Here is a 25,821-nt window from a genome sequence, read left to right on the forward strand (position 1 = left end):
AGAGCTGGGGCCAGCATCCATACCCTAAGATCCTATCGGCCCACGGGAAGTAGAAGAGCAGCCCACATTTTAAGTGATCCCTTATTCACTACGATAGAAATAAGCACCTTTACATGCTTAGAAGAAAGCATTCCTATCAAGTTTCAATAGTTTCAAATGACAGCTGTGTGTTCTTCACAGTCATCAACAAGTAGTTCTGTTACACAGGCAGTTTTCCTCATTAAAAGAAAAAGGCATTGTGTTGGGGTTTATTTTTTTATTTATTTTTTTAATGCCAATTGCTATCAGGCATCAAAGAACAACAAAACCTATTGTTAAACCTCCCACAAGGTCTTTACAGAGTATTCACGATACTCCAGAGCGTAAGCAAAGCAACGCATGATAGTCCAGCAGATGTAGCAAATCAAGTACACTGTTATGTTTTCAACACTTGTTAGAAATTCGTGGTTATCTGTCTGACAGAATGAAGAACTAGTAGCAATACTCTTAAATTGCTTATAAAGTGAGGTTTGTTTGTTGCAGATTTACTCTCCCCTACCAATTTTGAGGAAAAAGGTAAGGAAAGCGATGGATTCTAGAACAAGAGAAACAAACTAATGCCTAAATACAATTCTGCCAAAGATGAATGAAACCCAGTGCACAGGTCTTCACACAGGCAAGACGTGATCATGGTAATCTGTATTTTAGCGAAAAATTGCTAAGATCCAGAGTTAGGCAAAAGGTATTTTGAAAGGCAGGCAGGTGTGCTTGAACTGGGAGCGGGGGAGAGCTTGGAGCTGTTCAAAAGGGCGGACAAAATTGTCCATATGCAACAAAAGAAGCACATGAAGTGGACTCCCAGGGCCAGAAAGCTGAAAAAGCTCAACACTGATCAAGTGTAGAGTTCAGGAGAGGAATAGAAAAGAATACTGAAGATGAAGAGTTTAAATAAGTGTAGAAGCTCAGCCTGGCCACACCTGAGCAGACTTACTTTCATTCATTGATGGAAGACACCCTTCTGATTCATTTTGCTTCTGTTTAGCTCCCTGTTGGCCAAGCTATGGCAAAAACACGACCCGCAGCTTTACGCACCACCAGTACCCCCCCAGCTTGGGGTGGCAGCAGCACCCTTCCACCCACAGCTACTGCCCATACTGACAGGGGCCAGAAAAGAGGCAGCAGCAGCTTACCTACGTAGGGAAGATGCATGGGAGAAGCAACAAGGCTCATCTACTTGCTGCTGTGGTCGTGTCATCGTAGCACTGAGTTCTGCATAAAGCTAAAGTAAAGCTTAAACATATTGGAAGCACAGAGAAATATTTAACTAACTCTGAGCAGCTTCTGAAGCCTGTAGAGGAGCTTGTGTTCTACCTTGGCTGGAGCCCAAATGCAACAATACTCAAAAGACAATGCCCAAACAGCTTTAACCAGTATCACAGGGACTAAAAACCTTCTCAACTTCCTCGCCTGCTAGAATGAATGTGCAAAAAAGGATCTTTGACAGAGACCAACAACCAGTATATCAGCAGCAATCCACCAGTCAAAAAAACAAACTGAAGGAGGTACCTGACAGAAGTCAGGTACCTTTGGTTGCAAAAACGCCTCTCCTATCAATTTAAATAAAAACATTTAAATATCTTTTAAATATCCTAAACTTCCCACTAGGTTGCAAAAGACTCAACACCAATGGCACTGGAGAAGCAATGGAGGAGTAATACTATCCTAAATAAACGTCCTAAGAAAGAAGTTAAAAATAAAACAAGGGTTTGGCTTTAAGGAGATGCAGATAAATGTTAGCTAAGGAAGTGTTAAACCTGCCCCAGCACACAGACAGAATCAGCCAGAACTAAACGAAATGGAGGTACTGCAAAAAGCCCTGCTAATGCAGAACAAATGGTAATTTCTCTAGGCACGTAACATGTATCTGGCATAAGATTAAAGCTGAAAAAAGTGCAAGTCCATCAAAGAAGACGTGGTCTTAAAACAAAGTCCGCAAAGATAGGAGAACAGGAAGGCCACGGAGTTCAGAGCAGGGCACAGGCACCAGGACGTACAAAGGTGACTGGAAAGAAGGAGCATGAACTATTTCTAAGAACATATCCAGCCACAAGAAATAGAGCTGCAACAAAGCGATTTTACAACCAGGACAGAGCACTGCACATCTCTGCCAGGCAAGCTGATGCTCCTCCTGCCTTCATCTTGGGGTGAATTCCGCTTGGAAGAAACAAAACACAGTTCAAGGCTCAGAAACGAGGAAAGCATTTGCAAAGCTAGTGCAAAAAGCACACCTGATTTCAGCAGGAGGCCCACACCACGGCTAAAACAGACTGCTTCAGGACTCTGTGCTGTGCAGATTGTCTGCCTTCACCACCCAAACCTCTGTGCAAACAGACAGGGCTGATGTTTCCTGTCTGTCCTATTACCCTGCCACATGCCCACATTTCACAGCTTCCACAGCTCCCAGGCCTCTAGCACAGGTCTGGCCACTTCATTTCTGTGCGCTGGCTGAGAGCCTTGCCTGCAGTTATACCCAAAATAATCCAGAGAGATGAGATACAGGTGTCACTCTACCAAATACCATCACCCCCTTCACACTGAGGCTCTCCCACCAGAAATAGGCAGTAGGATCAAAGGGTGTCTCCTTATAAAACTCTTTTCAGAACAGCAATTAGGAAATGGGTCTGAATTAGAGACACTGATATCTTTTTCCCCAAAAAACATTCTTCCAGCTTTCCCAAATACCCCGGGCTCTGCGCCTGCAAAGACAAGCAAAGCTTCACAACCACTGGCATACGCTGCAGAGGGACTAGATAAATCTCTTCATCTTCTGTCCTGGAATGACAGAAAGAACTGCATTCATGAGGATTTAAGAGGGGAGAACGCAATATAGCCAGATTCAAATAAACGTGCTTCTGAAATGCTCGTTGGTATCGTCTCCTTCCAAGGAAGTCTGCTCCTGACACCAGGGCTCGGGGCTCACAGCATGGTTGCAGCACCAGGGAGCGACCAGATTTCTGCTTCGGGAAGTGGAACGAAACAATAAAGACACCAAATCTCAGCTCTTCTCAGGTGCTCCTCAGATAGCTTTGCCCTGCCCTCCAGTTAGCCTATTTTCACCTTTCTTACAGGGCAAGTCTCACTTGTATCAGGATATCAAAGGAAGCTATGCCAGAAGTCACCCTCCTCTCCCCACCTTCCCACTGCGCCCATCACCTGGGCTTTGAAAGCCTGAGCCCAACTATCTGCTATTTAACTGCGACTTTGCCTAATTAACACCTTCTTCTTCACTGAAAGGTGTTAATTATGTGATTTTTTTTTCAAGTGGGAGAAAAAAAACACAGTCACTTCGACAAAGTATTGCATTTTATATCAGGTAGAACAAAAAAAGGCAGCCTCATTACCGTTGAGTGTCTTTCCAATTCTGACCTTTACTAAAACAAAGGATTTGAAATTAAGTTAAATCTGTACCAAAAGAGTGACAGCCAAAACGCCAGCTGGAGCAGAGGGCTGTAAACACTTAATTTCATGGAAAGCACTGAAACGTCCTGCCTGTTTTCACCTATCAGCTAGCAGGTTTAATGCTTTCCCACTCATTTATCACTGAGAACATGGCTTTTAATCAGCTCTCTGATAAAAGATGGGCTGGGCTTTACATCACATCGCTGATAAAGAGATGGGTTTAATTTTTCCAGCACACTTGCTGCTTTCTGCAGCCACCCAAGTATGACTCAGCAGCTGCCCTAGAGCATGCATTGTGCAACCTATAGCTAGAGTCTCCTGGATTTCGGTACCTTAGTTGGTGGGGTGGATGCTGGGCACTAGTTTTCTTGGTGTGCTTTGCCCTGTTCTTCAGCCAGCTGCAGAAACACGAAGAAGCATCTCATCTTGCAGCTTTATAGAGCTGAAGGTAGGTTCTGACTTGCCATGGAGAAAAGCACTACCCAGAGAGCATCGTGCAAAATGCACGAGCCCGTGCTGGAGCGCTGGCTTCCTTGCACAGAGAGGGAAACCTGAGGATTACTTTGGCCAAGCCCGCAGACAGGAGGATTAACATTTTCTGGATCCAGACCAACATTCCTCATTTCTCTGCGCATTACAAAGTCTTGCCTGGTTTGACGTGCAAAAAAGATTTAGGGAGAAACTAATTCCATCTGGTTGCTGAAGCAACATTCAGGGAGCCCTTAAGTAAATGGTTCAGAGCCATCTCTGCCGTGAGGCCATCCTGGGAATATGTCCCACGTAGCCAAGAGAAACTGCTCGGTGCTGGCCTGCTCCGAGGTTATAAATCAGGGAACGCAGCCTGGAGAGGAGTTCTGAAGGTCCTCTGCTCCAACAGCCTCTCCCAAGAGGAAAAACCACTTGGATCAGGGCGAGGACCTCAAGCTGCCCATTCACCTTCCCCCACACGTTCACCCAGTGGATGTTTTTATTTAAGAGCTTCCTCAGAATAACAAGCAATGCTCAACTTCACACCACAAACACCTCTTACCGTAAATAATACTTAAATCACCTTTATTGGGCAGAAAACACTCACAGTAACCATAATTCAATGAAAAACATGGTTCATAGGAGTATCACTGGACAGGAACAACACTGACTCGTAGGAGTTGCATCTGGGCGCCCTCAGTTTCTGGAAGCTACTCTCACCCTCCAAATATTCCCTCCAGAACCCATCCTTCTCCAGGCATCCTTCCCACACTCATACATCGTTTCAAGAGGTGTACACAGTGCTTCAAGTCTACTTTTGCAGCAACCCCATGCTCACACATTTGATACCACAAGATAGGAGAAATGTAAATAGATTCGAGTCTGGAATATTTGCCAAGAGAGGAATAACCCGACCGAGAAATTGATAACTACTCCCTCGTTTTGGCTCCCCGTTGATGTCAGCCTCCTGGCTACAGTCACGTTTTGAAGCATGGTAGTTTGCAGATCTTTTTCCCAGTTTTTCAGATGGAAAGAACAAAGTTCTTCTAGTTCTCTTGTGCTATATATGAGCGTGGTCTGAAGAACCAGCTGGAACAGTGACCTAGGCGCTGACAAACAACTGGGGAACTTGATGTTTCCCTTAGCTACTGGAAAAGTGAGGGGGGGGAAGGGGAAATGACAGAGCCCCCTTTACATATGACACAAACCTTGATGTCAAATTTTAATTGCAAACTTGGCTATAGGAATCTGCGTTACGCATCCCGATTTCTCTGCAAAGGGCTCAGAAGTGCTGATAACGAAGGCGGTGCGTTACACGTACACCAGACTGAGACGACACACGAGCAGACGTGCAGGAAAAAGATTTTTATTTATTTATTTATTTTTTTTTTTACACAGCCATGTCCCTAAAGTGCATTCAGAAGTCCCTATCATAGCCCATTTTCTGCTGAGTACAAGCTCTATTTTCAGTTTATAGCTTTGTCCTGAGAGAAGTCTGCTTTGTGTTTTAAGCCCAATTGCTTAGAGGCACTGAACAAGTGTAATCTAGAAAGCTCCAAGTGTCTCTGCCCTGCGAGTTCATTTATTAGAGCAATTCTCTCCGCTTTGGACATCCTGGTTGGAGATGGGTGTAATATTGCAGACACTTTAACTGCCACTGCAGACGCGATATTAAAGCCTTCTCTTCTGTAGGAAGTAAAGAAAATCTCTCATTTCCTTGTATCACCAGGATCACCAAACAAACAATAGGTAACAGCCTGATGCATGCGTTAACTCGCCTGTGGAACGGCACCCAGAGCAACACCAAGTTCACCCATTTGTTCAGTGCCCTCGAAAGCACGTTTCTTTGTATTTCAAAGAAAACGTTAAAGGCAGCAGTCAGGAACTGCTCTTAGCAGTCTCCAGAGCAGCTGCATGCACCGCGAGCGGCACAGCAGAAGACAACGGACAAATCCTAAACAAATCCTATGTAGCTAGGCAGCATTTCAACCGCATGCTTAAGAAAAGCAACTCTGGTTAGCTTCATTCTGCAGCTTGCCTAGAGCAGCACCTCATACAACAGCAATTAAACAACGGTGGATGATGAAGCCATTCCAGGAAAACGGCAAGCCACCCCTCACCGAGGACACACACCTCAGTTCAGGGTTAACACCAGCAGAATGCAACCCACTTTTAGTACCAGAGTTTTAAAATCCCAAAGAGCTCTGCCATCGCCAGGTTCCTGCAGGCTGCTAAGCTCTCCCCAGGGCTGCCCACAGCCCCCCGGGCTCCGCACGAGGACTGCTGCAAGAGGCAAGAGACTTCTGCACGCTGCAGGGATGAGGGACTGAGGCAGACATGTAAGTGGAAAGCAAGTTTACTGAGCAAGTATTCACCTCTCTCCCGAGGCGGTGCAGGAGCAGGATGTTGAGCCAGAGCTTCTGACAGCCAGGGAATTGTGTGGCCAGCGCTGCTTTTGCATGCATTTAAATTCCTGTTTGCTCAGAAGGGCGCACACTGTCAGGAAGCTGGTTTGAACACATCAAGAAGCATTGACCACAGCAGATTTCCTTCCAGAGAGAACTTGTGGACTAGTTTCTCACGGTTTTTTTCCAAAGATTAAGCTTGCATCATCCTCTGCAGAGGAAGGCATTATTCTTCAGTTTTTTCCATTTATGCCTCTCCCTGACACATGCTAGGGACAAAAGACCTACAATCATCCATGCAGGGGAGAAATAAGCCGATCGTTGATAGCATGAACTTTTTTTTAGGTCACTACAGAAATACTTCTGTTGTAGCTGAGGAATGTACAAGAATTTCTCTAGAACACGATGGCGTTGCTCCTGTCTATTGCCAAAAATACTTGTTAGCAACCAGGAACCCACTCCCTGGGAGTAGAAGGGAAGGGTCTCAGCTTCAGAAAACAGAAATGCAGAGCTCCCAGCAGCTCTGCCTCAGCAGTCTTAGAGAAGACAGCAATTTCAATTTGTCCAGCGTTCACACAAGCACATCAACTGAAGCCTGCATGCTCAAGCTCTCAAAGATATTTTAAGACAACCAGATCTGCATCCTAAAGATACTGAAATCTCTGTAAGATGTTGGTACAGATGACCAAAAAACATGTCATGTTCAGATTAGTTATTTCAAGAGCACAGACTATTCCATTAGTAAGGTGAAGGTTTACAGTACTTTCAGTCTTGCTTTGACCTTTCCTGATCCAGCAACTGCATTTGAAAGGAGAGTGATCGCATTTTTCTCTGGCAGAGAAGCACATACTGAATGGCAAACCTGTTTTTTCCCCTTTTAGACATTCTGCAGAACGAGCTGCTGTCTCATCTGCAAAGAAGAAAATGCTCTGACTGTTTTAAAGAAATGCCCTTTGCAGAACCGTTGGATTATGTAACAGGTCACACAACCCGAGGCAGAGCTGAGAACAAGCCATTCAGAAAAAAACCCAACCACTGTGTGCCCAAGAAATGCTATCAGCAAGAGGAACAACGCATTTTGAAATGCAAAGCAGAGTTCAGAGAGCTAGAGCTGCCTCAGAACAACGTGTAAGATGCTGCCCCTGCTCCAGGAGCTGGGGTTAGAGAAGGGATGCTTTCCTTCCTTCAAAGCTTATGCTCTCCATAGCCGGAGAGCAGTTCAGTCTGTTGACTGCTAACTTCGGGGCCACGCACCTGCAGCGGGTCAGGCTGCGGTCTCCCCGCTCAGCCTGCTCTCCAGGACAGCACAACGCTCTTCTAGTTATGGGGATGAGGAAGGAAATACATTAAAAAGTACCGAGGATGCCACAATTTGTTTGCCAAATCGATGTTCCTTGGCAAATTTCGAGAAGCTCATCCCTAAGGTGCGTTTCTGAATGTTTTTCTCCCCCCCAGGGCATTTCTCCAGCGCAGTTCAGCTTCTCCCTGTTTTGGCAGGCCTGTTGCTCCACCAACATGCCCCTGACCACAGCAAGGCTTTGGTAACTCAAACGGCCCTACCAGGCTGTCTACCTCCACCCGTGGCTCTTACGTAGGACATGCCAGTAGGAATAGCTTTGTCCTTCCCACTGCTTCGTGCCAGCACATGCAGCTGCACCGGGGCTGCGTCACAAATCGGATCCTTCCTTGGACCGGGGGTTTGATCTCACGCGGCCTACTGACACTGCTTAGATTATTGGTACAGAAATAAACTTCTGAGGGCAGCTCCTCTGCAGCAGCAAACATCGCTATTTAGGAGCTGAAATTCAAGTTGAGTATGAGCCAAGGTTAACGCGAGCCTCGCTGGTGATGCCCCACGCCGTGCCTCCTAACCCCCCACGCAGAAATCACCTTCCTGCAGCCAAAGGCTCCCTCCCAGCACGCTCAGCTACCGAGAGCTGCTCCCCGCGCCTCACACAAGTGATGTGCAGGAAGGCGACCAACCCCCAGAAACGTCAGTCATGGATAAAAGGATCCCTTATGGAGCTGCTGGGTTTTCCAGAGTCGGTCTTCCAGCTGAGAAGCAGGAGGAATAAAGGCAACTGACATAAAATATCGACAGAAACCTGTTCTTTGTTCAGGATAAGGGAGAAAATTTACAGAACAACATTGTGTTACCTGCACTAATTATAGGTTTTTGTTTTTATCTATATCTGCTAGAAGGCTTCTGAAAAAATGTAAGAAATGAAACCCTGCAACAGTTCAGCAAGTCTTTAAACATTAAATGGAAAACTCTTCTGTTTGAACTCAGCCAAAGTATCAGCACATCACTGACACTATGCATTATGCAGACATGCCTTGATGGGAATAAAAATTAGAAGCTGGGAAATCAAGGATTTAAGGTGACTTCACCATAAAAGCAATGAGATGAAAGAAAAGAGCACTCCACAGAAGTCAGGGGCGAGATCTCTCATGCCTGAGCTGTCCAAAGAACTCAGTGCAGCCTACTCAAGGTACACGGGATCCAAACCCGGCTCAGATTTATTTAAAAATATTTAACCGTGTTTTAGAGATTCTGTGGTGGTTGAATTTGTGAATGGTGACCTAAAGAGTTCTGTTGGTTTCTATTTGGAATCCCCTCCCTGAGCTCAAGTGAAGAAGTAGTTCTTCGTTTGTTTTTATCACAGCATTCCTAAAGAGCTGTGGTACATAACATGATGGCTGCATTAAGTAGTCTCACAGCTCTTGAACTAAAGACCCCATTCAGCTGTGCAGTTATTTTACAAAGAGATCTTTTAAATACCTTACTGGAGGTCAGACCAAAGCACGCACAGCATTTGTCCCGCATCAGGCCCTCAACTGCAGCAGTTACGCGAAGAATGTCAGAACAAGGCAAACGCAGTTGTCATCTGCCAGCCTTCCAGAGTTTGCTGCTGAGGGATGCCCTAAACGAGAGGTGACATTTTCACAGCCATCTCAGGGCAAGTTTACATTTTCCCAAAAAAATAAATAAAGAAAAACCTTTATTTAGTAATTTTCCATCTCTGAGAGGCTCTGATTCAGTTCAAAAGAGGACAACAGCGTAATATTTGGAAAAACCCTTTGGGAACTGCTAGTCTCCTGCTTTTTGTCAGAGAACTGGAGAACAGCGGCACCAGACAAGGCATTCGCTTGGTGCTGTGGAAGGAACAGGATAAATCCCTGCCCCGTTAATTTGCTGCCTAGATGAAGCATAAAGGGACAACAAGAAATGAGATTTCACTGAAAAGATCTGAATGTAGGCCACTGACGAGCCATTGTAACTCAGACGTTTACTCACTGAATACTAGGAAGCCCCACACCCTTCTAGATCTACTTAAAGCGAGATTTGAGAAGATGAAAGTAAGAGGGAAAAGAACTAAGCAGCACTTCATTCATCCATTCCCTTCTGCCATTCCTGCCTTGACTAGTATTTATAGCTGCTTAAGAGCTGGTTCTCTCTGTCCCGTCTTTTCTGCTCCTTTCTCACAACAAGTTCCCTTCCTGGGATCCAAAAATGCCTTTCTTCTTCCTCCATGTAGCTCAAGCTGGAGGTCACCACGTTGATCCTGGTACCACTAAAAATAGGAGCTCCGTGAGCCCTAGGCCCAGAGCATGCAGCTTTACCCAGACCTAACTTGTTCTGTTATGTGAGAGCAAGCGGAGCACTGCATCGCTTCCAGCACGGCGCTGAAACACCTGTCAGTAAAAGTAGAAGTGAATTCCACGTGAAAGCAAATCAATGGTGTCTTCCTCTCACATCATGTTCAGTGCCCTAAAGAGACAAACTGTCCCATCCGCTTCAGGAGGAGAACGCTGCCTTACTTCACGCTGCTCCTCCTGCCAAAGTTACCAAAAAAACAAAGATTAGCACTGCACCCAATCTAAACACGAATAACACAATAGAAGGAAATGAAGAAGGAAGAAGAATGCTCCTCGACGGAAATGAAACCATTTGCACTACTGCCATGTGTGCCAACAAGAAGAAAAACGCTCGGTATAGAACACCTACCCTCAGGTACTCGTGTCATCCCAACTGCTTTGCGTAAAAAAAACAATTGGCACAAATAGGGTAAAGCTCAAACAATTCCTCAAGTGCAGGAGTTAGAGGGTGACAGCACTTCCGCTGGGGACAGAATCCAAAAGTGAAGGCAATCCAGACCATTATAAAACATTATATGATAGGAGCCAGTCAGCAAATGAGACAAGCCCAAATGCAGTAGAAGTGAGAAAGGTTTTCTGAAATGAGACTTTTTGGGGGTAATTCTGAAAACCCTGGGGTCAGAGCAGAGACAAATGGACATCCCCAGGCCCACACAAGAGAGGCAACGCTTGGTGAAGAACCCAGGATAAAACAAACCAAACAGGGACGACTGGCAGTGCAGGTTTCTAGATTACAGAAAGCACCAAGTACCAAACACACCACTTTTCACAGCAAACCAAAGCACGGCAGGAGTGGCAATCCATGTACTTCTCTCAGAGCGATCGTACAAACGGAAAGCTCTCTGCTGATACCCAAAATGTCTGTTTGTTCAACCAACCGGCAAAGCCAGCCCGTTCACCTGCTCTTGGGAAATACCAGCAGCAAGTCTTCCAGTCCACCTGAAGTGTGCTCGGATTGTACCAGTAGGTTCAATTAAAAGCACTCCTTCCTGATGGGATGTGTGCAGAGCAGCCAGTAACACTTCTGCCCACTTTGTCAGACCTTTTTTTTTTGTTCCCCAGCACAAAGATGCAAGGGGCTGGGGGGGGGAGTCCAGGCAAGCCCCGGCTTCCCACTGTACCTAAGCAACAAAGAAGAGCCCATCCAGGAGACTTCCGAAGACACACGGATGTACAGACCGGCTCTGAGTCACAAGCCCTCGATGTTCAGCTGCTTCAGGACTCAGAAAAGCTTCCCCGAGGCACCTCTCTTCAACAAAGTGGTAAGCCTCAGCAGCAACCACCTGCTGAACCCACTGGTTATGCAGCCTGGCAGTCGTTAAAAGGAAGAAGCTTGCTGCAGAGCTTGTTTTACCGTAGGCAAACGCCGAACACGACAGCATCTCCAAATTCTGAGCTCCCAGTTTGTTGCCTGGAGTCATTAAGGCAACCTATCACAAGTGTAAATTAAGCTGCCTGCATCAAAATCAGGAAGATAAAGTACAAGTATAGTGTCATAGCATGAAGTGTCAGCTGCTGGCGACCTTGGATGCTTAATGCAACGGAGAAAGGAGGAAACAATATTGAGTTACCTGGGAGGTGACTTGTTTGTACACAGAGGCTAGGTCACCTCAAGCAGGAATTAACAACGAGAAGTACAACACCAGCGAGCACGCTGCCTTTGCTTGAAGATATACTGAAGATGAGGCCAACAGAACACCGTTATGGGGCTTCTTATCCTTTGCTGTCAGCCTGCGGATCCCTTCCGCTAACCCTGACCGCAACCTGCTCAGAGAGCGAGTTAAAGTCACCAAAGTAACCCCCGAGAAGCACTGATCCTGCCTTTCTCACCTAGGCTGCAGTTCTGAGAACTGCAAAAAATAACAGAAAAGCGTTTCCAATTCTCACGCCACCTTTCACCATCTCAGATCCCATATTAAGACCCCTCCTTTTCTTTTCCAAACCAAGTAATCCTGACTCACACAACCATCTCCAGGGCAATCTTCATTTCTCCTTTAGGGTCTGGACTGTAAGATTCATTTCACATTTTCCTCATGTCAGTCCTTATCTCCATCATTTCCACTCAAGTCAGTGATTAAGCACCACTTTTGGCATCACAAAGGCAAAAGCTACTTAACATTACAAAACTGGGGTCATTTTAACAAGGCTGAACGTAACAGAGCAGCTGGACTTCAACCTGCAGCCAGCTGAGCATCACTTAATTATTAAGAGTTTTGAATGAATATGACGGGAACTGAAACACTTCCACACTTACACATCAAACCTGCTAAGGTGGATTATTCCAGCTCACCACCACGAAGCTCTCCTAACATAAACCAGGCCAAAAAAATCCCGCAGCAGTCAGTCACTATGGCATCCGCTTGGTTTTTAAAAATACACCCAAGCATGTGTTCCTTCAAACTCCTGCCGAATGCCTTCGCTGGACTATTTCAGTCTGCCTTTGGTTTGCTACGAAGCCTGCTGGGAGCCTACTGCTTTGCTAAAATCATCATCGAGCTCCCTTTCTAGACATTTAAATACAATTCCCTCTGGTTTTCGCTTCAAATATATTTTGTCAGTTTTGCCGACCTCCCAGCATTAAATCCTTTTCCCCAGGACTTTTTCTCCTATTTGAAGTTCTGGCCTGATGGCCCCTTTTCACATCCATAACAGTCCTCTTCCTCTCCTTTTCTCCCATCTTCAATATTCACCTTAGAAGATGCTTTTGTTTGAGGTTTCCAAGGTACACAAGCTCTAGGGAGAGCCCCTGTGGCCCCTCCATCTACCACAGACTAGCAGTGGTTCAGGTAACGGGGGAAGTAGCTACAGTACTCAGCTGCTCTAAGCAGCACTTTGGCTTAACAGATTCTTTAATGTCATATTTGAAAATATGGACTGTAAAAGAAGCCTGTAGGAATTAGAGTACTCTAAGACTTTTCCCCCCTTTACTCATACCAGAGCAGGGCATCGTGATTTAATTTTCTTCTATAAAAAGGGCTCACAATGCAAATGTGTTTAGCCTGGTGCTGCCTTGGACAGTGCTCCTCCTCAGCTGGAAGATTTGATCTTTCAGACACCCCCTTCTTTTTTTGGTATATAAAAAGGCTTCCGATCTGATAGCAAAAACCACCCCAGTTTACATGAACACAGTGTTCCTGCGGCAGGTCTGAGATTACATCTTATGTACTGAAGTCCCAAGCACACCTTCAAAAACTGAAGGACAGACACGGTGCTTCTGCCTCCCTCACAAGCAGCTGCAGAACAAAATCCTTGGTGCCCTGCCCCTTTCCAACATCAAAGCCACTAAGGACAAAGGCTGTCCTACCCTACAGCTCCCCAGCAGCTCCATTTGGGGTCGAATTCACCCAGGATCAGAGCCCAGCATCCACGCTTTGCCCCACGCCTTCCAGAGGCCGAAATACTACGCTGACATCGCGGTGTCATTTTCCACCATGTGGAAACAGGAACAGGGGTAAAAAGAATAAAAATCTCACTCTCAAGAACTTCTAATTCTTAATTACAGCAGACATCTCGGGCTTCTGACAACACATGATGAAGAACCCTTCACGGCTGCAGAAGTTATTGTCTTTTTGCTTGAATGAGTTTGCGTCAGCGCTTAAGTGGTGACTTCAACCACACAGATGACCCAAAAAAGCTTCGAGCTCATCAAGAGGGCATGAATTTTTAAAAGTCTACAGTAGTTATCTTACTAGGGGATAAATACTCCCAAGACATTCAATCCAGGCTGAAATTATATTTAGATTTAATTAGACCCTCTCACTTACAATGCCAAAAGAAATGGTGTGGTACAAGGTAGCAAATAAAAAGTTTAACGTGGAGTGAAAACGTATTTCATATCAAGGAAGTTTTGTTTTGTTTTTTAAAGGAACATAAGTGATGTTTCAGACAGTTATCATGGTTTTAATAACTGGATATTATTTTCTGATACAGAGCTTTGACAACAGCCGAGGACTGTTGTCCTTTGACTCTCCCCCCTCCACCTCTACACAAGCCAGGTTTCACATTCTCGCATTAACAGGGTAAAAAAACCCTGCCAAGTCCCCACAATCGTTACGAAACGCAGCTAAGCAGCTTGTTTTAAGTTGCACTGACTACACAACGGCCGTCCTCAAGCACCTGCTAGGCTGCGTACGGGACCCGACACCAAACCTTCACACCCAGGCGCAGCATCCCAAGCGCGGGCGGGTCCCCACGGAGCTCCTGCCACCCCACGTCCCACTCCTGGCAGAGCGGGATCGCAGCGCCACGAGCAGGTCACGGGCTGCGGGGCAAAGGTAGGTGCTGCCCCGCTGCTGGCTGGACATCAGCTCTCTGCAGCACTTGCAGAAGATGGGTGAATGGAAGAGGACAGGCGGTGTTATGTTTAAAATGGAGAGCAATCGTGGGCCAGCCGATCCCCTTTCAGTCTCCAGAAAGACAAAGGGAGAAATCTCTTTGATGAGCAGAGCTTTGTTGTGGTTTGATGCACCTTGCCCACGACAATCTGATCTCCCGCTGCAAAAACTGAAGTAACTGGAGGAGAAAATAGATGTGCTTTTCCTAATTTCAGTAAGGCTTTTCACGCTGCCCCCTGCAAGAGCCTTCTAACCAAAAATAAAATGTCACTGACATAGCTTTGCGTATCCGGTGTGTGCTTTTTAATGTGGCATAGTGAACAAGTAGATGGAAAATGGAATAAATAAGATAGGCGATGGGTAGAGCATTATTTAAGCTGACAAAACCACAGCAAGCTGAGGTAGGGGTGGGTTCCAGAAGGGGGAACTTCTGACAATGGGAAGGAAGGCACCAGAAGTAAGTACGGTGCCATTTAATAAGAACAGCCAAGAACTACTGGGTTCTAGGCAGTAAAAGAGCACGAAGCAGCAGTCTTGCAATCTGACTGACCCCTGGGAAGGATCCCACCATGCCCTAGAGACCCCGTCTGCCCCGTGCTGCAAACAGAAGCGCCATCTGCAAGAGGCGCCGAGCGATCCTTCCCCGCTGCCGAGCCTTGGACCGCTCCCAGCTGGAACCGTGGCCAGTTCCACGCGTCACACTCCAGGACACGTGGCTGAAGAAAACCCACAGGAAAGCACCGGGAACAGTCAGGAAAATACAACTTGTGGTGAATGACCGTGACAACTGACCCCCAGAAGTACAGAAAGTAATTGCTGGTGAGAAGGAAATATCCTGCTCCCTTCTCTGAATTGCACAGGTTTAGGGAATAAGAAGCCCAGTGACAGGAAAGCAGGTTTAGGATAGATTTATGGAAGACCTTTCCAGCCAGTGGATGAGCAGAAACCATTTACCTAACTTCCAGTGTTAAGAGGCTCCTCAATGGGAGCTGCAGCACCTCCAGCACCCGTTTGAAGGCTGGGCTTTACAACCAGATGAATCACAGGCTGGCATTGTCCTTTACAATGCAAGTTCTTACAATTGCCTCCTCTAAAGTAGTACTTAGAGCTAAAGAAACAGCTCATTGTGAAGGAGAGAATGCACCTCATTCACCAATGCAACCAGCAGTCTTCGTGCAGCATTGTGCTGCCAGGACAGTCAGCATCATTTCGAGTACTTCCACCAGCTCTCCATTCCTTGACATAATTAAAGCCCTTGTTGAAGTGTCGGTACCAGCAGTTGGCATCTCTTCACCCTTTAGAGATCCGCTAGAATTGGATGCAGTTTTCAAGCATATACATTAGTCACGTTGCTTGTATCTAAGTTTCCTATGCGGGAGTTGTAGGAGGAAGGAGAATAGAGATAGTGGGGAAGGGAACAGAGCTCTGAACGCTCTCCTCGCTGCTCAGCCCACACTTGTGCTCCATAAGCGCTGTACGAAACTGTTCCTTGGTTTTATCTGGGGACCATTAAAATCATGTCAGTGCAAAATGGATGAGAATCTGCAGTCAGAAATAACACTCACAATTTTAAAGATGCAACGTTTAAGAATTTTCTCTTGTAGACAAGACACGATTAAGTCTGTTTTAACCATGCTTTGCCAGACCAGATCTCTTAAAAGGAATAACTGGAAAATAGCAATTCAGCTCACTTGGTGGGGTCGACTGCAAACTTAACAGGGTCAGCCTGAGCATCTCTTTTAGACACCGGTAAAAATACAGCCACGCTCTTTTAAAACCAAAGGCTCCAAGGTGAAAGCCCTCATATCCTGAAGCCTTTATTTTTAAACAAGCAGCTGGAGAAACAAATAGATTGCAAAGGTCAAAAGCCAGCAACCAGAGAGGGCACGGAATTCATCACCAAAGAGGCGAGTCAAGCATCTTCCCCTAAGGAGGACGCTGTCTGTTTACAAGTGATTTTCCAGCAAATACCAGTTGGAAGCCACAGGTTTACACAGACCTTCTTGCCAGACTGACTTTTTCCAGCTGTTCCTCCTCATCTCTCTTCTAGCCCTCCGCTCTGTCACATCATTAAGCCACGCTTGGGGTGCAAGTGACAGGCAGCACCAGAAATGCAGCCTCGAGGAACCCGACGCGTTTCACAGAGGAATCCCCAGGAAAAGTTCCCCTTTCTGACACACGACTTTTTCTGTGACCTTTCGGTGTTTATGCAAGAGCTCTGAAAATAATCCACACAAATGCCAGAAACCTGCTTCCAGTTTCATAAGCTTAAATCTATAGGCAGCGCTAATTAAAAATGCGCTGAATTGCATGAATTCTAGAAAAAACACTGTCTGTTCAGCAGCAAAAAAAAGGCTGCTCCCAACGGACAGGACTCCACCGTGTATTTTTTGGGCCACGTGAGTGGTTTCCACCACACGCCATGTGTGTCCTGCAGCTCAATAAGCACACTCACTGTTCCTTTTTTGACCCAAACTCAGCCATACTGTGTGCTGAACAGCCCTTGGCATCACCTCTCGCTACAGCGATGACTATGGACCAGTAACAGGTAACGAGGCTCTTGGCTCTAGCTCTGGGGCTATCCTCCACATGCTTCACAGCACGCCCCTGTCAATATTCAGATGTTTTTTTTTCCAAGGAGTTGCCCCTGACAGACTTCCACATCTACTCAAACCACATAATTTTTCTAATGGCTTACAAGGAGCACACACAATCCAGGGAACAGCTGTACCATTCCCTCACAACAAAGCAAAAAAGAATTGTTTCATTAAGCATCTTGTTGGCCACTATTTGCAGAAAGAAATCAGTTCCTCTGTGGCAGGGCCTGACCTCCAAGCTCTGTAGTCTCACCTCATGCCACAACCACCTGCCAGCATTTCACACCTTGCTTGCAAACCCAGTACAGAACAGCTTCAGGCACGCGACCCACTTCACTCGCGGGGCAGGAGACCACTCACCTCACTTCACCTGAACACCACGGGGAACACAACACGGGCAGGTTAACCCTGCCAAAATGTTTCAATAGCACAGCTACCTCGGGGAGCAGACAGCATCTCTGCAACAGAGAACCTTGACGTCCACAAGGCAGCCCAACTTGCTGTATTCTGGGGATCCAGGTCCCCAACTCCCACTGAACACCACCAAAATTTGCCCAGAGCCTTTGCGGCTCCTTCGGAAAGGCCCCCACACTGCAGAAAGCCTACAGGCTTCATTCGCACAGCGTGGGTGCCAAAGCTTCTCCTGTGCGGTTAACAGTCAGACATGGAGCTCAGTTCTGGTTTCAGACTGCAAAATCAAAATATATTGAGGCAGTCATTCCGACCTGGGATCTTTGGGCCATTATTTCTTAAATCTGCATGTCTACCACCATTGTCAGATATGCTGAGAGGCCTCAGTGCTTTTGTTTTTTTCTTCTAGAGCAAACAGTCGATGAGTCTGACCCCAGGCTGTAAAGTAAAACCCACCTCAGGAGAAGGAAGCTAGGACAGCACAGTATCTGCAGAGCAGAAAGGATGAAGAGAGGAGGATGGAACAACGCAAACTCATCCAGGGGTCGGCGTATTACCGAAGTACAGTTTCATTTGGGGAAGATTTCCCCAATGCACAATAAATCTCCAGCTCACGAGCCAGGCTCCCTGCCCTTACGTTAGCTTCACCACAGTTCTGCACGAGAAGCCTGCCGGCAGCAAGGCAGCGCTGAGGCAGCTCCGGAGCACGCAGAGCCTGATTTACGGCAGCCTCTGGCCTGCGGATCACCTGGTAAGCTGCACATTTCTCTAAGCTCTGCGGGATCTTCCTCCGAGCGCCGATTTAGGCCAGCCTCTTGGCCCCGCTTCGTTCTGCCACTAATTGCCATGCACTTGGCTGCAAGCTCATCGGGGAGGAGGCATGCCGTGCTAGATTTAGCTCAGACTATCCTACAAGGAACAGAGAAGGGTGTTTTTTTTTTCCCCCTTTTCCTCCCAGTTGCTAAGGAACTACGACTTTATTGCATTAGAAACCAGCGAGAGCAGCTCGGCAGATGCGGGTTCGGTGGGCGGGAGGCGATGTTCCAGCCCCCCGGGCGCAGATCACCTCAGGAAGCGACAGGGGGGAAAGGGACGAGGAGTTGGGGGGCCCCCAGCTCCCTCCTCCCCCCTCCCAGCGGGGCCGGAGCCCCCCAAAGCTCCCCAAACCCCCTCTCAGCGCAACCCCCCCCTTCGCCTCCCGCACCTTTTTGACCCTCGTCCCCCACCGTAGCCTCCCCCTTAGCAACCGGCAACCCCATAGCAACGGGCGGCCCCATAGCAACGCGCCCCCCCCCCCGCCCTTCACCCTCACCGTTCTGCGCGGCGGAGGGCGCCGGCAGCAGGGCGGCCGTGAGCAGCAGCAGGGAGAAGGCGGCGGGGAGCGGCCCGGAGCGGGACATCCTCCTGGTCGGGGCCGGGGGCGAGCGGGAGGCGGCTCCGTCCCCGTCCTTCTCCGCCGACCTCCTACCGCAGCGCCGCCGCCGCCGCCGGCTCTCGCGAGACTTCGGGCCCCGCCGGGGGCGGGGGAGGCGCGGTCACGTGGGGGGCGGGCGGGGCGGGCAGCGCGGGCGCGCCGCTCCACCCCCTCGGGCGCCATCTTGTGCTGGGGTCGGGAATGGGGGTGCGGGCTGCCAGCCTCCCAGCGCTGCGGTCCTCGGGCTGAAATGAGGCTGAGAGAGCCGGCTGGGTGCTGGAGAGGGGTGAGAGTGTGAGGGAGGGTGTCCGGGGCTCGCAGCTGGGAGGTTTCGGTGCTCTCGTAGGCAGCCCTGTCTCTACAGAGCCCCCTCAGGGCTCTGAGGTGGGGAGGGTGAAGTCGCTTCTGTGCTCCACAGAGCTGTGACCTCGCTTTTATTCTTGGTTCTCAGTGAAAATGACAGCAGATAGTCGTGAAGGCAGGCTGGGGGCCTTGCTAGCCTTCATATTTCACTGTCCTTGCAAGATCACAATTTTCACAGCCATTATTGGCAAAAATAATTCAGGAGTTTTACCCCCTCTTCAACAGGGGCTGCAAGTGTTGTTGCAACCCCAAATTCATCCCAAAGTGCTCCCCTTTAAGACACAAATAGATAACCTGCACCCCTGAACGACCAACTTTTTTTTCCCTCAGCCACACATTAAGTTTAAACAGAATTTTATCAATTGTCTGCGTGTCTTTTCCTGTTGCATCAGGTTTCTGCATGGAGTTTACTTGGCAAAAGTATTGTACTTTTTATGAAAGTACAATGCAGCATGTGAAATTTTGCTGTAAATAATAAATGGGGAAAGTCTAGGAAAGCCCCTCACAAGGGCAGCCTCATCCTGCACGCCTGCCTGAGGTCTGCTTGTGGTTAGGACTGCAGACTGCCAGCACATAAGCCTACTTGTTGATAAACAAACAATAAAAAATAAATAAAACACTTGTGTTTTTTCAAGTACAGGGATCTGCCCTTCTGATTGCACAGATCTGAAGCTGAGGCCACAAGAAGTGAAGGCATTTGCCCCAGGTCAGTGGTGGAATTGGGTGCAAAAAGCTCAGAAATCGCTCCTGGTTCACTGGACCTGCGAAGCACCCCTGGAAATAGTTGTGGTTACACCTCAAGGCTCGCCGGGTGAACTTTGGGCTGGTCACCTAAGTTTTCTCTTTATTTCCCTTCTTGTAAAGTACAGATATTGGATCAGACAAACTACTTATGCTTGGGTTGCTTTCTACTGTGCTGGTGACCCCAGCTGATTGTAAACACTATTTAGATGACATAAAAGCGGATCTCTGACTGCTCTCCCTCCTGGGCTGGCACACAGTTGGAGTGTGCTGTTGAACACTTTAACACACATCCAAGGTGAGGAGATTTGCAGGAGACTGGAACACGCCAGCACAGAAGGATGCTGAAAAAGATAAAAATAAAGAAAATCCCTCAAGAGCATGTTTTCTGCTTTTTGCTGAGTCCTCTGTCTCCACTCCAGAGATCTCTGCATGCTCAGGACTCCCAAAATTGTCTAAAGATTGTCTAGCTTCTCCCCCTCCCACAAAAGTGGCTCTGAGAGGATGTTGATGCAACCAGCAGTTGTTTCCCGTTCCAGGCAAAGCTTCCTGGCCATTAAATCCCATTGCAGAAGCTTCTTTGACCAGGGTGCAGCCTGCAGTGGCCACCGTAATTGTACCCTCGCTCCCAGGCTTCACTTGGAGCAGCTCTTTGACATTGCACTCCGGATTGCTTCGCCTCGTTATCCTCAGCTGATTGCTAGCAAACAGAATCGGAGTCCTTTCATTGTTGCCATGACTCAAGGACTGAAAAGGAGGATCAGACACACCTTTTTCACGGAAACCCTGCTATTCAATTGAAGCGGATGAAATTGCTGCTCCAGTGCTTCAGGACTTTGATGATAATGATCATGGGCTTAGGATCTGCTGAGGTCACGGGACAGAAACCTTCAGGCTGTGCCCAACCCTGGCTGGCCATGGCTCTCCAAGGATTGCCGTGATACTGAATTCGATCTGCATCATATGTTCCACTGTGCCTTGTATCCTGCACTTGAGCATTTCCATGGTGCATTTCCATGACTCACTATTCTTGCCAGCTGAATCATCTGTGACACTACTATTTGTTTTCTTGCCATGGCGCAGAAACATCCTCTTTTCTCCCCTTGTTTGTTGTTCCCTGGAACAGTCCTCACAGTAGCGCTAGAAAACCAGAAGGAACAGGGAAAAAGAAGCAGAAATCAAGATTTCACATGGTGCTCTCCTTCCTTCTGCTTTCTGCATGCTGTTTTGCCTGCTCCCAAGGATTTTGCTGTAGCTCTCATTTTTGCAGACACCCACTCGGCATTAGGCCTTACCTACACTCAAGTGTTTTCCAAGTTTGGAGCTAGTTAGCGATGTACTTGCCTCCGAGCATGGTTTGTATCTGCACAGTAATACTTGTTTCGTAACCATGGCAGCTCGCAGTGACTCATGCTGCCGGAGGCCTGGGCCGAAGTTAGCAGAAGGCTTCGGCACACTGTTGTTTCCCTTTATCTTCTCTCCACCGTTGCATAATTCATCTGTCACGTTTGCACTGCTCTGGCTCCATCCTGGGGACAACCCCGGGACATGCTGCCCCGCTCGCCAGGAGCTTTGCTCCGCCAGAGAGCAGGGTGCAGCCGCCGGGGTTTCCCTCGAGGGCTCTGATTACCCAGAGCGGCTAACAAAGATGATGCAGATGGAGCTGCCCTGTGGTTTTGTGGTTGAGGCAGAGCGTACAACACAAGGCACAAAAGCAGAAGATAACCGTGCTGACGGACCCCACCTGAAGCCTGCTGTTGTCTTTGAGAGTCTTTTGGGGAGCTTTTGGGTTTCTACAGATTCCCTAATGTGTATAGACAGTGTCTCAGGTATCCAGCACGGCTAGCATGGGATAAAAAGCTGTTCTCTCACTGGGCACAAGTATGTCCTCTTTTAACAGGTCACACTTAGAGTGGAGTTGTTTAGAAAAATAGGAGTTGCCAGCACTGGGTGCAACATAGCAGCTTGATGATAAGAAGAGGGTTTTATTCCAGAGACAAGTGTTCCACTTGTTTTTTGGGGGGATGTTTTTTTGCTTGTACGGTGATTCCTGACCTTGTGAGTAGAAAGGGGAACTTGGACACAAATTTTCCAGAGTAACTCACAATCCCCACACTTCCCCTTCACTCGAGACCCATCTTCTTTTCTCCTGGCACGCATCAATCTGGGTTATTCTCTGAGACTTCAGCTAAAGCAGGACAGAAAGCGTGGGATTCAAAACAAGCAGAGAGGAAGAAAATCGTCATACAAAGTTCCTGTTCTTTTTCCCACTGTAGAACAGCAAGGAGGCATCGTCCTTTTGTGTGTGTATTTGTGTCATCTTTGAGCTGTCTTCTTGCAACTGGAAGCATTTAAGACATCCCTGTTATTTTGATGTATTTATTGATACACTTTGGCACTTGAAGAAAGCTTTGCCTCGAGAAGTCTCGCTCACAGTCACCTTCTTTTGAATCTATTATTGGAAAGTTGAAAATGTAGGGTAGAGCGTGAAAGGCTTGGTGACGTCTAGCAGTGAAACTCAGCTACTGCAGCTGCTCTCGGGGCTGAGAAATGCTGAATAACGTCGGTTAATGCCTTGACATGCTGGTGAAAGCGTAGATCCATGCTTCAGCTGGCTCGAATCAGCTTGTAGACACACACGCAGGGTACTTGCACACCAGATTGCCGCTGCTTTACAAGACTGCACTAAGCGCAGGGTCACGCTGTTTGCGTTGCGTGCACAGAGGAGACGAATGAGCAAACACAATGCAATATGCATGTGTGTGCTTACATGTTATGTAAGGCTGCCGGCCATCAGTGCTCCTTGCCTGCCTTGCAGCATCCTAAGGAGCAGCTCTGGCCCTTAGGTTACACACGGATGATTAGCAGCTCGTCTCCCCAGAGGCACAATGGTGGGAAAGGAACACCATTAACCTAAGGAGATAACTGAGCCGCTGCTGCTCCCAGGGCTGTTCCAGGAGAGCCGCCAGCCCCTTGGGACAGAGGTGACACCCATCCCGGTGAGTCACCAGAAAGGCTCTCTGGCTCTTCTTACAGGCAGGGCACGAGGGGCTGGGACTGCTGACAAGGCTTCATCCTGCACAGCGGCTAAATTGGGGACATGGCTCAGCATCATCGCTGCTAGCTGGACGTGGGGACACGGAGCTGCAGGACTGAGCTACTGGGGTCGGCAGCTCCTGCCACCATCAAGTCAGAATCACGGCTAGAGCGGGTTGTTGCTGGCTGATAGGAAAATTGGAGCTTGGGGGAAATGCCAGTAGGAAAAACCAAGGTGATTCTGTGCAAGGGAATGTGAGAAAATGATGGAGGAGCAAGGAGCAGCAAAAGAGGAGGTGGAAGAAGAAAAAAAAAAGGAAGGGATTGAACTGAAGTGGTGCTCTAAGGAATGAGAGACAAAAGAAAAGCTTGTAAAACCAGAGAAAAGCATGTAAAATCACTTTCTGGAAAAAAAAAAAAAGAGGAAGGACCCTCGGGTAGTAGTGAGAAAAGTATAGATGTACTTTCTCATTTTGCAGAAAGGTGGCTTTCCACATCTCAGCTCCGGCGGGTAATGGCAGTTTGGTTATTTCTAACACCCCCCCCCCCGTCCTCCTACATGTTCAAATGTTCCTGTCAGAAATGGTCAAAATGTTTGAACTGATTCTTTTTTTCTTCCCCTAAGGAGAAGTGTCCTTTCAAACAGTACAAACATTGTGACAGAAAAGGTAATTTTGGACAGAACGATTCACAATGCAAACAAAACCAGAATCCGATGAGAATTATTGGCGTATCTGATTTCATCTGCGTTATGGCAGGAGTCTGAAGGATTCCTCACTGATTTTTGGCAGAAAAGGACTAAGACAGACAAAGAGGAATCAAAGTGCTGTTTTCCCCTCTCCCTGACCCAACCCTGAAGTTGTTTCTCTCAACAGCAATTATTTCATCCAGCTCAGCCCTGCAGTAATGTTTTTCTCCACCCATTATTTTTTGGAAACCAGGTCCAATAGACTAAGTTTCCAGTTACAGATACACGAGAGCTATTCCCCGACCTCGTTATCCCGAGGAAAGGGGTAACGTTATCCTCCTGCTCTCATTAAGAGCAGCTCCATCCAGCCGCGGGCAGGGCACGTGGGGACAGCCCCACTGTTCCCCAACTCCCTGTGGGTCGCAGCAGGAAGCCTCCAAGAAAGCACAGGGGAAAACCCGAACATCTGGAGCAGTTTGCGTGGTGCAGAGGTGAATTTGTGGGTGATGCCGTCAGCAGTAGACGGCAGGTGGCACCCATGGATTAGCGCAGGGCTTGCTCTGGGTGAGCGTGAGCCTGGCTGGGCGATGCCTGAAGCGAGGGCCGGGGAGATGCTTTAACTCCATTTCCTTGGGGAATTAATAAATAAGGAGGGAAATGGAAAAAAAGGAGGGAAATGGGCCCTCTTGATTGCACGAAGAGACTTCTGCGTCCTGTTTTTGCTGGCCTGGGGCACATTCAGGCTATGCTCTTTGCATTTTGTTAGCCTAGGGAACAAGCTTGTCTTGGGGCCCTGAATGTCTGGGATGTCCATAGGAAGCAGGCTTGCTCTGCCAGGGAGCAAAAAGTGCACTGCTCCTCCAGGGAAGGGGAAGTGAGTGGCTGGCAGGATGGGGACAAGCCTCAAGGGACCTGAACAAGGGGAGCTGAAGGCAGCCAAGAGTCCGGACCATCAGGTGTCCTCACAGTAAGGAGATCAAGGCAAGAAATCTGTCTGCAGGTCAGGGTCAGGCATGGCGAGGGCAACCAAGCTCAGATGCAGTGGGGCGACCCCTGCACAAGTCTATAACTAAAACAAAAACAATGAAACTCAAATCAGACAATGAAACTTGGATCATTTGGGTGCCAATGGAGGGAAGAAGCTGGCCAGGAGTTCATCGCGGTGGGTGCTGCACACACCCATGCTATTTGTTGTGTCTCCTACGTGATGCTTTGTCTGGCCGTGGTCAGGCTTTCTGAGACGGGGCCGCCTGTGCTGCCTTGGGGACATGGCTTGAGGACAGGGGACATCTCTCCAGATGCCATCCATGGAAGGAGCCCCCAAGCAGCTCCAGACCCTTCAGGGTGCACTGGGGTGCAACAAGGACGCCTGAGATGAAACATAAAATAAATACCAGCCACGAGAAAGAAGGGGGGCAGCCATGAGGGCACTACTAGGCTTTAATGACCCCAGTCAGCCTCACCTGGGACCCGCACCTTCCTCTCCATCAAGGAGCACCAGGAAGGACTAGGCAAAATGGGCTGAAAACCTTCCAGAAAGGTGCAGAGAGGGCTGGGACAAGCTTTGGATGCAAATGCAAAAAGTAATTTCTGCGGAAGGATTTCTTTATCGATAGGAGAAAACGAACAATAGGGGATGGTGGTGAGCAGCCACAGGCTCAGCTGAATATCTTCAGTATCTCACCTAGAAAAGCTTGGGGGAGTGTTGGGGGGGCGGGGGGGAGAGAGATTTAATTGATGGCAAACATTATGGGCTGCACAGAGGTAGAGGTGCTCCAGACTGAGCAGGGAAGACTTTTATAGCAGCTAACAGATGAGCGTCATGAAAGATGGCTGTGATTCTTTGGGCACTTCTGGGTTAGATTGCAGTAAAATTGCAGCAAGAAAGCAATTTTGCTTTAATCAACTATATAACAAAGCCCCAACACAGTGAAGAGCAGAAGGTGTCAGAAGATAGGAAATTGTCAGCATTGCTGGAGCTGAAAGATAAGATTGTACTCTCCATGGCTACACTAAAAGAGGATAAATGATCCATAGGGGCAATTCAGAAAGAAAATAACCTACAATTAAAGTTGTTTGAATTACAGTCTTAGGGAAGCACGGGAGGAGGAAAAAGCCAGTTTCAGTGGAAAGTCTGAAGCCTCCTTCCCACGTGCTTTCAGAAAGCAGAACTTTTTTGGGAAATGAAATCAAAACTGAGCAGGGCAACCCCTACAGAAGAGCGAAGGATGAGTTAGAGGGGACCCTATAGGGATGGGGGGAGGTG

At 47.8% G+C, this 25,821-nt stretch overlaps 1 protein-coding gene and 1 long non-coding RNA gene across 6 annotated transcripts in view; one reads left to right on the forward strand and one right to left on the reverse strand.

Moving 5' to 3' along the window:
• The window catches only part of NPTN (neuroplastin), a 51,734-nt gene extending 32,904 nt beyond the window's left edge, over positions 1 to 18,830 (reverse strand). For 3 of the 4 annotated variants that reach the window (XR_014588743.1, XM_083850556.1, XM_083850557.1), the window contains exon 1: positions 18,626 to 18,821. Coding sequence is in view for 2 of the 4 variants with exons in the window: in XM_083850556.1 (XP_083706682.1) it covers positions 18,626 to 18,713 (88 nt within the window). In the remaining 2 variants the exon portion in view is untranslated. Of the gene's footprint in view, positions 1 to 18,625 lie in introns of all 4 variants that reach the window. The other variant, XR_014588742.1, reaches the window with a different exon arrangement.
• Positions 18,831 to 18,865: 35 nt separating this feature from the next.
• LOC310905024 lies at positions 18,866 to 22,122 on the forward strand. 2 transcript variants are annotated; one of them, XR_014588746.1, is made up of 2 exons: positions 18,866 to 19,013; positions 19,726 to 22,122. It is a non-coding gene; the product is annotated as an uncharacterized lncRNA (long non-coding RNA). The 2 variants fall into 2 exon arrangements; XR_014588747.1 differs by having other exon boundaries at positions 19,731 to 22,122.
• The last annotated feature ends 3,699 nt before the right edge of the window (positions 22,123 to 25,821 follow it).

The sequence above is a fragment of the Anser anser genome (genome assembly GCF_964211835.1).
Source record: "Anser anser genome assembly, chromosome: 10".
Lineage (NCBI taxonomy): Eukaryota > Metazoa > Chordata > Aves > Anseriformes > Anatidae > Anser > Anser anser.